The sequence below is a fragment of the Rhinolophus ferrumequinum genome, chromosome 8 (genome assembly GCF_004115265.2).
Source record: "Rhinolophus ferrumequinum isolate MPI-CBG mRhiFer1 chromosome 8, mRhiFer1_v1.p, whole genome shotgun sequence".
In the NCBI taxonomy this organism is placed as follows: domain Eukaryota; kingdom Metazoa; phylum Chordata; class Mammalia; order Chiroptera; family Rhinolophidae; genus Rhinolophus; species Rhinolophus ferrumequinum.
In genome coordinates this window covers 68,378,422-68,393,026 of record NC_046291.1, presented here as the reverse complement: position 1 = coordinate 68,393,026, position 14,605 = coordinate 68,378,422, and the positions used below count along the sequence as shown (strand labels likewise).

The following is a 14,605-nucleotide window of genomic DNA, read 5'->3' as shown; positions in this document are numbered from 1 at the left end:
CCCCCGACACAGTCCATTATGTTCAACATAGAGCTTTAAAAAGAATTCAAGTCTACCTGTAAAACTTTTAATAAAATAGGCTCTATAAGTAATAAAAAAATTAACTATATAAAACAAGAATGCTCACAAGAGACCTTTAAAATTCCTCCTACTATGTTGGGAAATAAAAATTCATGACTAATCTGCTTCCAACCACAACGGAGTATCTGGTACCAGATCTGTTATTGTACCCAAAACAAGTATAAAACGGGCTAAAAGATATGAGGCAACTGTGTTCAAGAAATGAATAACAGGCAGTGCGGGTCTGAGATCTTTAAGGGAAGGGAAATACGAAGTGAGTCTCACGATGGCCCCAGCTTTCTGCCTGGGAACACTTTCCTGTCCCCATACTAGGAGGACCAGCTCAAGCAGAGCAGCTGGGAAACAGAGCCCAGATTTCTGAGCACTGGGGCTGAAAGGCTGCTTAGCGCTGGGAGTCTTTGGAATTCCTGTGTTACGGACTGAATGTCTGCGTCCCCACAAAATTCCTATGTTGAAGCCCTAACCCCGCAGTGTGGCTGTATTTGGAGACTGGGTCTTTAGAAAAGTTAATTAGGGTAAAATGAGATCATCAGGATAGGACACTGATCCAGCAGGATTAAGTGTCCTTAGAAGAGACCCCAGAAAGCTCGCTGTCTCTCCTCGCATGCACAGAGGTCACGTGAGCACACAGTGAGAAGGCAGCCAGCCACCTGCAACCCTGACCAGACACCAACCCTGCGGAGACCTTGGTCTTGGACTTCCAGTCTCTACAACTGTGAAAAAATACATTTCTGTTGTTTAAGCCACCTACTCTATGGTATTTAGTACGGCAGGCCAAGCCGACTAATATTCCACCCAACTAAAGAGAGAACATTTCAGGCATTCAGTTGAAACCCAAAAAAGGCCACACCTTGGGAGTAAAGGCCCCCCAGAATTTAGTTCAGTATTACAGTTGGCCTGCCTCACAAAGAAAACCAAGCCTGACAAAAACCTAAAAGATCCTCCAAAAATATAACTACCTGACAGAACAAAACTCAACACTCTTTAAAGAAAGACAACATAATCGAGCTTCCTTACAAATAACTACAATGACCAGAATAATACAAACTACTAAAAATGCAAAAAAGTGCCCGATAATCAAGATAAAATCAATGAAAAACAAGATAATTGTATAACCCAAATGTTAAAATTAGGGAAAAAAAAACCTTTAAAGCAGGTACTATATATTTTTTCAAGAACTTAAAGTAAAAGATGGTCATGAGTGAGTAGATAGATGGTTGAGAGCTCAGCAGAGAAATGGAAACTAAAAAAATGGAATTTATAGAACTGAAAAGTATAGCATCTCAACTAAAAATATTCACTGGATGAGCTTAAAAGCAGATTGAAGATTACAGAAACAGAGAACATGAAGAAAAGTCACTAACAATCAAATCTGAAGAAGAAAAAAGATAAAAAACTGAACAGAATCTCAATCTATTAATTTTTAAAACTTGTTCTGTAACAAATTAATGCAAATTAAGTGTTTTAAAACACTACCTGTTTTTAGCTCATAGATCTATAGTTCAAAAATCTAAGTGGGCTTGCCTGGGTTCCGGGTTCTATGCTCAAGGTATTACAAGGCTTGCTCTTGGGGAATTGGTGTTATTTAACTAAAACATGGTAACTAAATTCATGCATATTGGAATTGTGTAGAGTGAAGACTTCCTGTTCATTAAAGCAGAGTTTAATCTTCCTTCAAATGTGCATGGAACTACCAAAAACTAGAAATAATCTAGGGTTATATACACAGTATATTCTCTGAATACAATGTATTTTTATTAGACAAAATATAAAATACAATCACATGCAAATTAACAATAGGACATATAGATAATTAAGACTATAATAGAAGGCAATATAAACATTTATTATGACTAGGATACTACATATTTACCTCTTGGGATGTGGCTAAAGCAATGCTTAGATCTTAAAGGAAAACAATTACTTTTATACCTTAAAATTATAGTGGGAAAACTGGCAAAAAAATTTGTTTTTCAAGAGCAGAAATAAACTAGAAAATGGAAAGCAAGTAAATGAGTAGAATTCATTCACACGCAACCATAGCTGACAGTTTTTACTAAAGATGTAAACATGTTCTTTCTTTGGACCAATTCATTAGAAACTAAATAATTATTTGAAAATGGAGCAGAGCCTATTTTTCCTAGTTTATAAGTAATCCATACATGTTTATCCTATTAAAATAATGACACATACTTGTTATTATATTTCTAGACCATACAATTGCTGTGTAAATTTAAATTAAAATATTTAAATGCCCACTACCTCAACCTGATAGATTATAAATAGTTCGCCTGTTTCTTTGACTCCAGTGACAACGACCATACTTAGTATTTTAGAGTATTTGGGCTTAACATACATTTTCTCATTTAGCCTTCCTCCCCATTTAATGTTTTGATTTGTGTGGGTACATTTTTATTGATGCAAATATTCCGTTTACTCTGGGGAAAGCAGCAAAATAAATTTGACTTTAAAACACACTATTAATTATCTCCTAAAGGAAAACCTACTTACAGCTCTGAGTACGGAATGATAGGTAACAATTTAATAAAAAACAACAATAACAACTAACAGCTTCAAAGCATTTTACATATGCTAAAACCACTTACACTTCAATCCAATGAAGGAGTCCTCATTTTACAGATGAGGAAACTGAGACACAGAAAAGTAACTAGCACAAGATCATACTGCTAGTAAATTGTAAAACAGGGATTTCAATCTAGGCACTATGCCTCAGTGTCTATCCTCTAATTTTAAATACTATACTAAACTGCCTCTAGAGTGTAATTTTTATTCAAAACAGCTAAGGCAACCCTTCCCAACAAGCAGTTTCAGTTTCCCTGTGTAAGAACTGTTTAAACATACTGAATAGGACAAATCCAAGTTCAACTCTTCTTTATAAGGAAAGGATCAGCCAGAATGCCATGATTAACTCCACTTACACATCATCTAATAATACATCTACCGGGGGTACCAAAACAATGTATACACATGACTTGTATTCATCTTTTGTTATCGGTGTATATTGAGTATAACATTTTAATAGTTTTTTCCTTTCTCAAAATGTGTGTACATTTTTTGGCAGCCTGTTTTTAAGTCTCTTGATGTGACGAAATACAGAAGAGCGATTGATTCTCTTTTTTTCATTTCACATGTCACCACCAACATTTTTGAGGGGACTAGGCAGAGTTGGGAGAGTTGGGTGTACAGGGTAGATAGGACAAAGGAAGGGAAAAAACCCACCAAATCACCTTTAACTGCCTTTGAACATTGTGAAGCATATATTAAAAAGGCAGAAAGGTCTAGGGCCAGCTTTATATTCCTGCAAGTTCACTTTCTTCTTGACTTAATACTTCCAAGATGCCCTCTATGATCCTGTGAGGTGACAGCCATGCCCCCTCCCAACTCCAGAAAATGGGCATGCTCATTTCCATAGCACCCTTATATTAGGAAACAAGGCAGGAGCATCAATGTAGTAAGTCTAATTTTTACTACAGTAGGCCTATAAGGAAGCGTCATGTGCAAGACACTACTGACAGCTGAGGAAAGGAAAAATGAGTCTCCAAAGCAGCTACCACCATGGCCAAAACATCACAGATGGAGAACCCAAAGCAGTTAGGCTAGGCAGGTGATCACATGACCTCGCAGAGCTGCGGAAATTATTATGCATATTCTGTATGTACATGTAGAATACACACATCACCCAGTAAACAACGAAGACTTGCTTTCTCTACATCCAGCTATAGTTCACCTCAGCTCTCAGTCAAACCTGAATCCATGTTCTCATTTGTAAAATGAAGATTAAAATGGGTGCCATACTTAAAAGAGGAGTTGTAGAAATTAAGTGAAAAGGAAAATGGATGAAAGACTAAATAAATACTTTAAAAAAAAGAGGATATTCATTTAGTGAATAAATATATTTAAAGGTGGTGCCTAACATCAATAGTAATCAGATAAATATGTATTAAAACCACAATGAGATACCACTAAAATGGCTTAAAACTACACTACAAAATACGGACAGATTTCTGACATGATATTGAAGTAATATGACCCAAAAATTAAGGAGATGCCCAGTTCAGAATATCAATAATTTTCCAGGGGGCAATGTCTGATACCTGTTACACTGACCTTCTGAGGTTCAATCACTATACCAAATACAAACGTTTATTCACTATCAAGTGTGCAAATTAATAAAGGAAATCTCAACTAAAATTGGAGTTGGGAAGACCTGTAGACGGAGCTCTCACACCCTACGATGTCAATTACCCAAACCAGGAAGAGATATACCTTCCATCACCAATAGGAAGGTGTCTCTACTTTACTAAGCCAGCAGGAGGAAGATTTTCTTCATTCCCAGCAACAATGCCAGCCAATGGAAAATGCTACAGTTCAGTCAATGAGAAGTTGTCACCCTCCGTCTACTTTCCACCAATGAACTTTCATTTTTCTTTGACTAATAACTTCCTTGCCTTACCATCCTGTCTATAAACGCCTTCCATTTTGTGTAACTCCTCTGAGTACCTCTCTGCTTGCTAGATGAGATGCTGCCTGCTTTATGAACCATTTAATAAGGCCAACTAGATCTTCAAATTTAGTCAGCTGAATTTTGGTTTTTTCCAACAAAGGTAAAATAATAGAGCCTAATAAGGTAATAATGTTTAAAAAAAAACATTTTCCCCATCAACTCTCTACCTCAAGTGCTCAGTACTACTACGAAAACCAAAACACTGCATGTGCTAGATAGATCTCTTTTAGAGCTTTTAGAAGAGAATGTAAAAATAATTCATCTTACGAGATATGAAAGCAAAAGAAAGCTGCTCCAGATAATAAAAAATTCCCTTTGAGTTCAAATGAATGAGAATTGAGTCACTACAATTCTCATGTTGCAAATCAGAATAAACAAGTGCTTCTTAAGAGAGTATTTACTGACCAAGAAAAGAGTTTGCAAGTTTTCAGTTACAGAAAAATTTTATTAATGAAAAAATTTTTCATCCTATATGCTAACATTTAAAAGCGACATTAAATAACAGATATTATGAACAACAATTTTAAATCCTTCATCATTTCCCTTCATACTTTTTATAAGAGACCTATTAAATATAACTTCTGAGGTTGCATTAAAAGTCAGTCGGGGGCGGCCGTTAGCTCGGTTAGAGCGCGGTGCTCATAACAACAAGGTTGCTGGTTTGACTGCCACATGGGCCAGTGGGAGCTGCGCCCTCCACAACTAGATTGAAACAACAACTTGACTTGGAGCTGATGGGCCCTGGAAAAACACACTTAAAACAAATAAAAGTTTTTTAAAAAAAGGTCAGTCAGAACTGTAACTACTTCAAGGAACCTTCAGTTTTCAACACTCCTTAACTAAAGGAAACTAAAGAAAGTCCTCTTGTGCCTATAACAAGCACAAGCAGTTATAGGTCAATTAAGAAAATGTTAAGAGTAGTCTAGAAGATGGGACCAATATTTATTACTCCAAAAGAAGACCTGAAGGTGCCAATAAACCAGTGTGAAACCAGTCCTACAAAGGAAAGGATAAGGGAAAAGCATGTTTGGGCAATACCAAAATGTCTCAGGTTTCTAGAAACAATATTTGCCCCAAGGAGGTTTGACAAATGTTGCTGACTGGCTATTTTGAAACAGGAAAAAGACTAAGCAAAAATACTTTTAAAAATTTTATAACTTAGATAAAATGAAAAACCAAGGTCGGGGAGGGAGAAGGTTAGATTTGGGGACACAAGACAACCAAGGAGGGAAAAAAAAAATAACAGGACATAAAGAAATGATATAGCCTTACGTTTTGTTTTGCTATCTGTGATAGATGGTTAGAACTAAGAGTTGCTAAATGACCAGAGTTTGGTAGTCTACACGACGTACCTACAATCAAGATCTACTCTTTTAACTTGAAGGACACCTCTGAGGTGCTTTCATTTAAACGAACTAGAAAGCAGCACAGAGACAGATCACCTAAGTACACTGCTATAGTATTAAGTTGTATATTCACTTGTAGAAAAATCATCCTCTTTCCCTCTTGCCTTACTTTCAAACTATAATCTAAATAAGCTTAGAACTAAATGTTATTATCAAGGAATAAACATGCATATTTTTAAATATCAACATTATCAGTTCATACAAAACAAAAAGTAAATTACAATGTTTTCTTTTAAATCCCTAAAGAGCATAAAAGAAATTCCCTCTTATGACTTTACCAATCTGATCATAAACCCATATGAAAGAAAAAAGGTCACAAACAGCTAAGACTATCAAAATGAAGAAAAACAAGATGGGGGACTTGGCCTACCACCTATAAAGGTCACTGAGATTACAATGTGGTATTGATGCAGAAAAGCTAAAGAAAACAGTGTAGAAGAACAGAAAGCACAGACACAGGCCTCACAAAAGAAAACTACTGTATGAAGGAGTGAGTTTTCCAAATTAGTAGGGGAAGGATAAACAATTTAATATATGGTGATTAAACAAAGTGATTATTGTCTATTTTCAATTGACCATCCAATCAAATCCTCAATTAAACTCTACACAAAGATCAAGTCCAGATAAATTAAAGACCTAACTGTGAAAATCAAAACTTTAATAAAACTTTCAGAAGAAAATATGACAAAAATCCTTATAAACTCAGGATACAGAAGCCTTTCTTAAACAAGGAAAATAAAATCAAGGGAGAAAGACGATTATCACTAAATTAAAACTTAAATTTTCTTAACAATAAAAGACATTAGAAACAAGTAAAAAGAAACAACAAACTGGGATATATTTTAGCAATTCTCACAACCAATGAAAGACAAGAAGGTATATGGGACTCAAAAAATCAACAAGAAAAATAATCCAACAGAGTAAGAGTAACGAGCAGGCAATTTATAGAAATAGAAAACGGAATGACCAAGAAATATATGAAAAGATGCTCAACTTCGCTAGCAATGAAGCTGAAATGAAATGCAAACGATGCCCTATTTCATACCCATCAAACTGGCATTAAGTTTAAAATATGAAACTACCCAGCATTAGTGAGAATATAGAACAGGGACTTCACTTGCACTGCTGGTGGGAATAAAATTTCCCCCAAACACATGGAAGGGCAATTCTGCACTACTGACAGTTTGAATGTAGAATTCCTCTTAAAGATACAATCCCTGGAGAATCACTGATGTGAAGAAAACATGGATAAGAAGTTTCACCTCATTTGTTATCTGTAATAGCAAAAAACTGGAAAAAACTTCATGCCCATTAATAGGAGAACGGATACAAAATGTGGTATATCCGTACAGTGAGATACCACACAGTTCTTAAAATTAATGCATCAGATAGAGCTACAAGTATCACAAAAAATGCTGAATGACAAGTTGCAAATGACACTATTTTAATGAAGTTTAAAAACATGCAAAACAATACATATAGTATACTCCTATGTAGGGTTTCCAAATTCCCGACATTTTGGAACCTTTGGGAATCGAGAACAGGAAATCTTATTTCCTGAGAATTCTCAAGAATTCCCGAAACAATCTTTTTTATTTAATTTTCATTAATAATCTGTAATAATGGCTGTTAACAGTAAATGTTAATAAACAGAAAAGCTGTAGAGAAGGTAGGGCAACCAGGATTCGTGGCCCCAGGCGCAGTCTTTCAGAGGTTTTAAGACACTCCTATATGTAAAAGAACAACGCAAAACTTGAGTAAATAAAATTTCCTAAATGGAGGTCCACCGGAATTTCATGACGAGTGCATCTCTTGCCCTGAGCTCTAAACAGGGGTCATTACTGTATCATTTTGGCTGGGTTTTTCAGGTTTTCTCAAAATATAAACTATGTAATTAATACAAACTTTATTTAACTGACCTTGTAGTATACAGTGAGTTTTTACATATATCACACAATGTATTAACATTCCCAATATCATTTAAATATTTTATGTATTAAATTAAACATTAATAAAAAACAAAAGCAAGTATTATTTGTTTGAAAATTAAAAAATACTTCAAATAGTTTTTATCTTTTTTAAAATGAAACTTTAAGAATCATAGAGCGTTAATTGTCCAATGAGACAATTGTGATCTTCGCTTTGTCACAAATATACTTGATGTGGAAAAATTTCTTTCATTTTCTGTAGACCTTGGTCGAATTGTTATGAATGCGTCTAAAAGCATCTTCAAGTTGGGAGTGAGAATGCGTTGCTACAAATAAGCTTATTTCCTTCCTTAGAGAAGCAAATATTTTGTCTGCATGCATAGGGCTAGGCTTTGATGTCGAAATTGATATTGCGTTAGTCAATTCACAATTCAGATCAGATTCTGATTTAATATCAGAACTCTCTGTAAGGACATCCTTTATTTCTTCTCTTAGAACTTCTTTTGCTGTAATTGTTCCTTTAAAAAGTCTTTCATTAATGACTTTGCCAATCGTGCAATTTCCTTCTTACTTGACAAGGCAAAAAATTCATCCTCTTCCATCTCATATAGACAACTAACGTTGCTCAAGTCCTTTCTGAGAGACACAAGATCTCTCTTTCTTCGTTTAACCAATTCAAATTTTATTTCCTTTAAAACCATTAAGAAAAAATTAAGAAAGACCTATATTGTGCAGCAAATATTTATAGCTAAAAAGTACCACAAAACATTATGATATGAGATTGGAAATTATTGTAATATTGGAATAAAATACTAGCAGTGCAAGTTGTTTTTAAATAGACTGACTTACCCACAGCAGCTGAGAGAGCCAAGAACACGCGCATTCATCACAATCGTCAGCCGCAAACAAACTGATCGAATGTGGTTGGTAGGTACCGGCCGTCACTTTGTGAAAACGATTCATCGTGGAGAACAGAAAACAGTTTGTATTTACACAGAGAAGTAATTATTTTCACAACCCAGGATTTGACTACAATGTCATATTAAGGTAAACTACGTTAGATTTCCTTAGTTCATCTGAAGATGACTTTGTAGTCAAATCCTGGTTGTGAAAGTAAATATTTCTCTGTGTAAGTACAAACTGTTGTCTGTTCTCCATGATCAAATGTGCTCGATTTACAAGCGCTAAAATTAGGGGGTCATGTGATATCTGATTCTCTTGTTGAGGGAGCATGTCTGGTGGCATGTAATATTGTAACCCAATGTAACTTTAGATAGCAATAAACAGGAAACATGTCTAAGAGATACATTGTGACTAGTACGTTTATTTCCCATTGTGGGTATTACTGGGTTCAAGAAGCCGATTTTCCCGATTTCCCAAGCAACTCTTCTCGGGGTTCGGGAACGGGAAAGCGGAAAGAAATTCCAGAGAACGGGGTGGGAAGGAATTCCTGCCCGGAAACCCTACTGGTATGTATAGTATACATAGCTGACCCTTGAGCAACATGGGTTTGAACTGCTTTGGGTCCATTTAGATGCGGATTTATTTCCATCAACAATTTGAAAAAACTCAGACGAACGACACAGCCTAAAACAGATGACATAAATTTACAGTATCAACAAACAATATAGTACTGTAAGTGTATTTTCTCTTCCTTACGATTTTTTAAATAACATTTCCTTCTCTCTAGCTTACTTTACTGTTCAGAACACAGTATGTAATACATATAACATACAAAAGGTGTTAATCGACTGTTTATGTTATCAGTAAAGCTTCCAGTCAACAGCAGGCTACTAGTAGTTAAGTTTTGGCGGTTATATGAAGATTTTTGACTGAGTGGTGGGTTGGTACCCCTAACCCCCACGTTGTTCAAGGGTCATACCTTTTTGGAGAGTGTTTAACTTTGAGAAGGGAGGAAAAAACATAGGATCAGATAGCTACTAAATATACCAGATAATTTCAATTGTATCTTAAATGTTTCTTAAAAAAATAAAATGGCAAAATTTAGAACTTGACAGAGTTGGCTGAGAGGAATAGGAGTTTGTTATATACCGTACTTTATGATAAAAGTATTTCATAGTTTAACAAGTCACAAGATACATTAATTAAAATTTGTAACTATCTATAGGTATTAGGATTTTTGGTACCATGTAAGCAAAGTATAGAAAAAAATGGCTTTTAAGGCTATCCTTCTCATCCATAACCAAACGTATTTCTAACTTTATTTTTTTTACAAAGATTATAAGAACCTCATTGCGTTCAAGAATTGACTTAATAAATATGTAAATATTACAAATTTGAACATATAAAGTGATGTGTATTATTGAAGTGCTGTCAATATCTATTTTTATATTAGGGTTTCTTATAAAAGCCCCAAGCTACCTCATTGTCGAGTTCTCTGAACACAACACAAACCAAAGACACACCCATACAAGCCTAATTTCACTTGGAAAAGCCTCCTTTTAAGATAAAAGTTCACACTTCAATCCATTGTGTCAGAGATTTTGTAGTGGTAGAATTTGAGCTCAGCTTTGAGGCACAAGTTTATCTTTAAGGAAGGAGATACCAAGGGTGCTGAATAAAGCAAAAGTCTATCAATGAACAGTAAATGGCTGAGGCAGAACCTTGCAAGAACCTGCCGACACTGAATAAAGAGAAAAAAGACATGCAAATATGAACTGGAGTTAGGGAGCAGAACAGACAAGTCATAAAGTCAGGAACCAATGTAGTGAGACTGGAAAAATTGGTACAGCATATAAGGCAATGATATTCCTTTTAACACTAACCACTAAATCTTCCTACTGTGGCTGTGTCCCCCATGTTTCACTTTCCCCATGGAATCACCTAAGAAGGCTGTACGAACTAGGCTCCAAATCAGGAATCCTATACTGCATCCTTTACAATGCGGGGCTCAGGGTGAGTGGCCGGGTAGGTGTGTGTTTTCTTTTTTTTTTTTTTTTTCATCACAGCTTCAAAAGAATTTTATTGAACAAAACAAAAAATAAATCCAGATTTTAAGAACTTCAGTAAATATTTAAAGAGCTCTAATGCTACCATACTAGCATATCAATCGGGGTTTGTAGGTTTCAGCTTTGAACAAAATAGGAACTTGCCACTCTTGCTTATCTCCCAGCCTTCGGCCTGCTTCCATCGGACAAGTCATATACATTCGTCAACTTATGGGTGCCCTTCCCAGACATCTTTACCCACTAGAGCTTTTTCTCCGAGTCTGAGAAAAGGGTTTCTTTCCCATATGAATGATGTCAGAAATACTGCTTGCCCTCTGGTGAGACTCTGCACCCACCAAAGGCACGGTTTCATCTTTAAAGGCTCTTAATTATAAAATGATCATATCATACATATAGTAAGAGATAAGGTTACTTCCTGCAGGGAGAAGTGCTGTTAGAAAAGGGGGTTGGGGGTGGGAGTGGACAGTGTCAACATCTTTACAGAGAAAGTGTCTGCCTGAAGGTCTGTCTTCTCTTGAGGAAAAAAAATGACTGTTTTAAATAAAGGGAACATGGAAAGCATCTTGTGTATTTCTACTACAATATTTATCACACTATATTACAATTATCTTTTTATGTGTGTATGCGTCCTCCTTGAAAGCAGGAATTCAGTCCATTTGTTAAATGTTTGTGTCCCCAGAACTTAACACAATGTCTGAGACACATTCAATGTGTGTCTGTTGAATGAAAGGTGAACAATGATAAAAAAGAAACAATGATAAAAATCTGACTGAATCAAAGAGTAGGGGAAAAGAAAATGACATGGCAAAGGAACGTTCCTGTAGACATCTCAAGTTAAATAATGACTTGCTTGTATTACTTAACTATTTCAAATTAAAAGGAGATTTAAGGTCTGAAAAATGTAATACATAATTTTTCTTCTATGATAAAGGTTTAGGGCCAATTTGAACTCCTTAGTATTTCTTTCTACTTTTTCTATTAATTCCATTCACTTGTCTAAAAGAAGTTACAGACGGGCCTCCATCAAATTTGCTCTTTTACCCTGAAACTGACTTTTGGATTCTGACATCAGTCATAGCAGAGTAAACCAATAAGTTCTTGAAGCTTTGGTTAAAGGCATTGCCCTTGAAGTAATGGACACACAGAAGTATTTTTTGTCAGAACAATAGTGCCTCTTTTACTACAATGGTACTAAATTGTGATCCACTAAACCAGGCAAGGATCTCAGGTGGTTTAGAAAAGCAAAACAGGCACAGCAATTTGGCCTACTTTGATAAGTTTTCAACCAGAAAACAATGGCCTTCTGGGAAAAATTTCCCTTGAAGAGAGTTCCACAGTTTCTAAATTTGAAAATCACTTGTCTTATTCTATTTTGCCCCTTCCGTTTTCTTTCACTAGGACAAAAAGTCTTCACATCAACAATAAAAAGTACAGGTCTCCCTACAACAGAGGAAGACATCATTAGGTGCTCCAAAAGCTGAAGCTGTGAGCCTCAACGCCAGGCTTCCTAGATCCATGCCTGTCACCTGTTTAAACAAACCACCAAGAAAACAAGTCGAATAAAATTATGGAAATACATATTTGAAGCCTACCTCGGATCAAGATATACTTATAAAATTTTGTAGCTCCCTGGGAATGGAAGGGGCTTATAACATAGTACATTTGACTTTTGAACACACTTTTGGGATCACATAAAACAGGGCACTTTCTAGAGTCTTTTCATAATTAGAAACGTAAGTACAAAACCAGATGGCTCACTGCTGTGAAGTTCAGCATTCTGTGTGACTTTGGCAATTTTCAGCCATGCGTTTTTTCATTCCACAAAGTCTCAAAACTCTACCTAAGGTTCCGGTAACTGCTGCTACAAAAATGTTTACTTAGCCAGTTTGTTTTTACTGTTATTCTCATGCCCAAAATGCGTTCTCTTACCCTGCCCATCTTTTTCTCACTCCATAGTCACTGAAACATCAGTGCTCTTACAACCCCAACAAACAAAATACTGGTTGTTCTGGACTGTTTTGAGACCCTGGAGTTTTCCTTTTCACACCCTAGGACAAAACATCGCGTAAGCACTTGGGCCATCCGCCGATAACACTTCCAAGCGTTGTACATAAATCCTGAAGCTGTGCTATCGGGGCTTGGATGCATTTGTATATACACGAGGTGAAACAGGTTTTTCCTACTGAATGGGGGCGAGTCAAGGTCTCTAGCGTTGGGCTGCCCTAGACAGCAGGGTCTTCACTGCTCCGTCATCTCCTAAAGGGGAGGGGAAGGGAGTGCTTAACCAGTTCTACATGGAGCAGGAAGTTTCTATCATCGACTCCGCAATTGCTTAATTACTCTCCAGCAAGCACCAGGTTCTTCTTCCCTATTCCTGCGCTTGGCGAGGGGAATGGCTCCGTTTCGGGGTCCCCAACCTCAGGTGGGTAGGAAGCACTCTCCAGACCGCTAGCGACAAGTCTAAGTTACCCTCCCCGAGGAGGGGCAGCGGCGCCGTCCCCCTTCTCTCCCTTCGGCTTCCCAGTGCCGCGTTGCCGCCGCCCACTTTTTAGCAGGACAAACAGCAGCCCGGGCCCCGGAACCAGCACTTACCCACGTCTTGCTCGAAGGGGTTGGCGGTGAACAGAGGCATCTTGTCGACGCCCGAGCCTTAGTCGCTGAGGTCCGGCTGGGCAGCTGCTCCCGGCTCGGTGACCCCGCGGCCGCGGCTTCCTAGACCGATCGGCTCCGCCCGCGTCCTCGCACTTCCGCCGCCGCGCTTGCCCGACTCCCGCCTGACGGGCCAGCTCCGGGTCCGCGCGCCGCCCCCCCTTCCCCGTCCAGGCGCGAGGTCCCACCAGGTGCGCTTATCCTCTCAGCACCCCTATCGCTGCCTCCCGCCGGGAGAAGGCGGCTGCCCGTGTCCCAGGATTTCATATAGGTCAGGCGTCTGCCGCGGCCACCTTTCCATCGCTAGGACCCCGGCAAGCCACGGAGCGGAGGGGGACCTTCGGGGCGGAAGTTGTCGCGCCCAGTACTGGGCGACGCCAGAAACCCTCTAACAGTGGGGGCGGTGGCGCCGAAGGGACCCCGGTATCCTGAGATTTTCGGCGTGCGACTGCTGGTTGAGACGGCCACGTTCTTGGTCATTTAGTTGGTTCCTAAGCTGCAGGCCGATCCCTGGAGGCGGCCATGGATTCGCGACTCCGTTCGCGTCACAGTTCTGTTGCCCTGGAAACGGATCGAGCCTTGGCCCAGAGGTGGCTTGGAGAGTGGGCAGAGTTGGCTCTTCTCTCAGGAGCTTATAGTTTGCCCTCTCCTTGGTGCCTAAACCCCACTGGAATAACCACTCTGGAAATCGGTGGTCAAAGTTACCTGGGCTCTGTGGGGACTCCTAACTTTCTGCTTTCCATCGTGTTCTCGCCCTGAAAACACTGCTGGACCCTGGGAGTCCAACAAGCAATGAGGCTCCCTTCCTGCCTTCCCTTTATCCAAGGGGGATGCAGTCCAAGACCTGAATGGATACCTGAAACCATGGATAGTACCTATGTTTTTAACTATACATCCCTATAAAAAAATTTAATTTATACGTTAGGCATAGTAAGATTCACAGTAATAATAAAGTTGAACTATAACAATATACTAAAGTTAGGTGAATGCCTTTGGAGCCATTAAGTTAAATAGCTGTTACTGAACACAAGCCCTGTGATAGCACAA

The 14,605-nt window shown here is 38.1% G+C and overlaps 1 protein-coding gene across 2 annotated transcripts in view; it reads right to left on the bottom strand.

Moving 5' to 3' along the window:
- Positions 1–13,656, bottom strand: part of STAM2 (signal transducing adaptor molecule 2) — a 43,089-nt gene extending 29,433 nt beyond the window's left edge. The window contains exon 1 of one of the 2 annotated variants that reach the window (XM_033112594.1): positions 13,502–13,656. In XM_033112594.1, coding sequence (XP_032968485.1) covers positions 13,502–13,541 — 40 coding nt within the window. In that variant the 5' untranslated portion in view covers positions 13,542–13,656. The remainder of the gene's footprint in view (positions 1–13,501) is intronic. The other variant, XM_033112595.1, reaches the window with a different exon arrangement.
- Between the last annotated feature and the right edge of the window lie 949 nt (positions 13,657–14,605).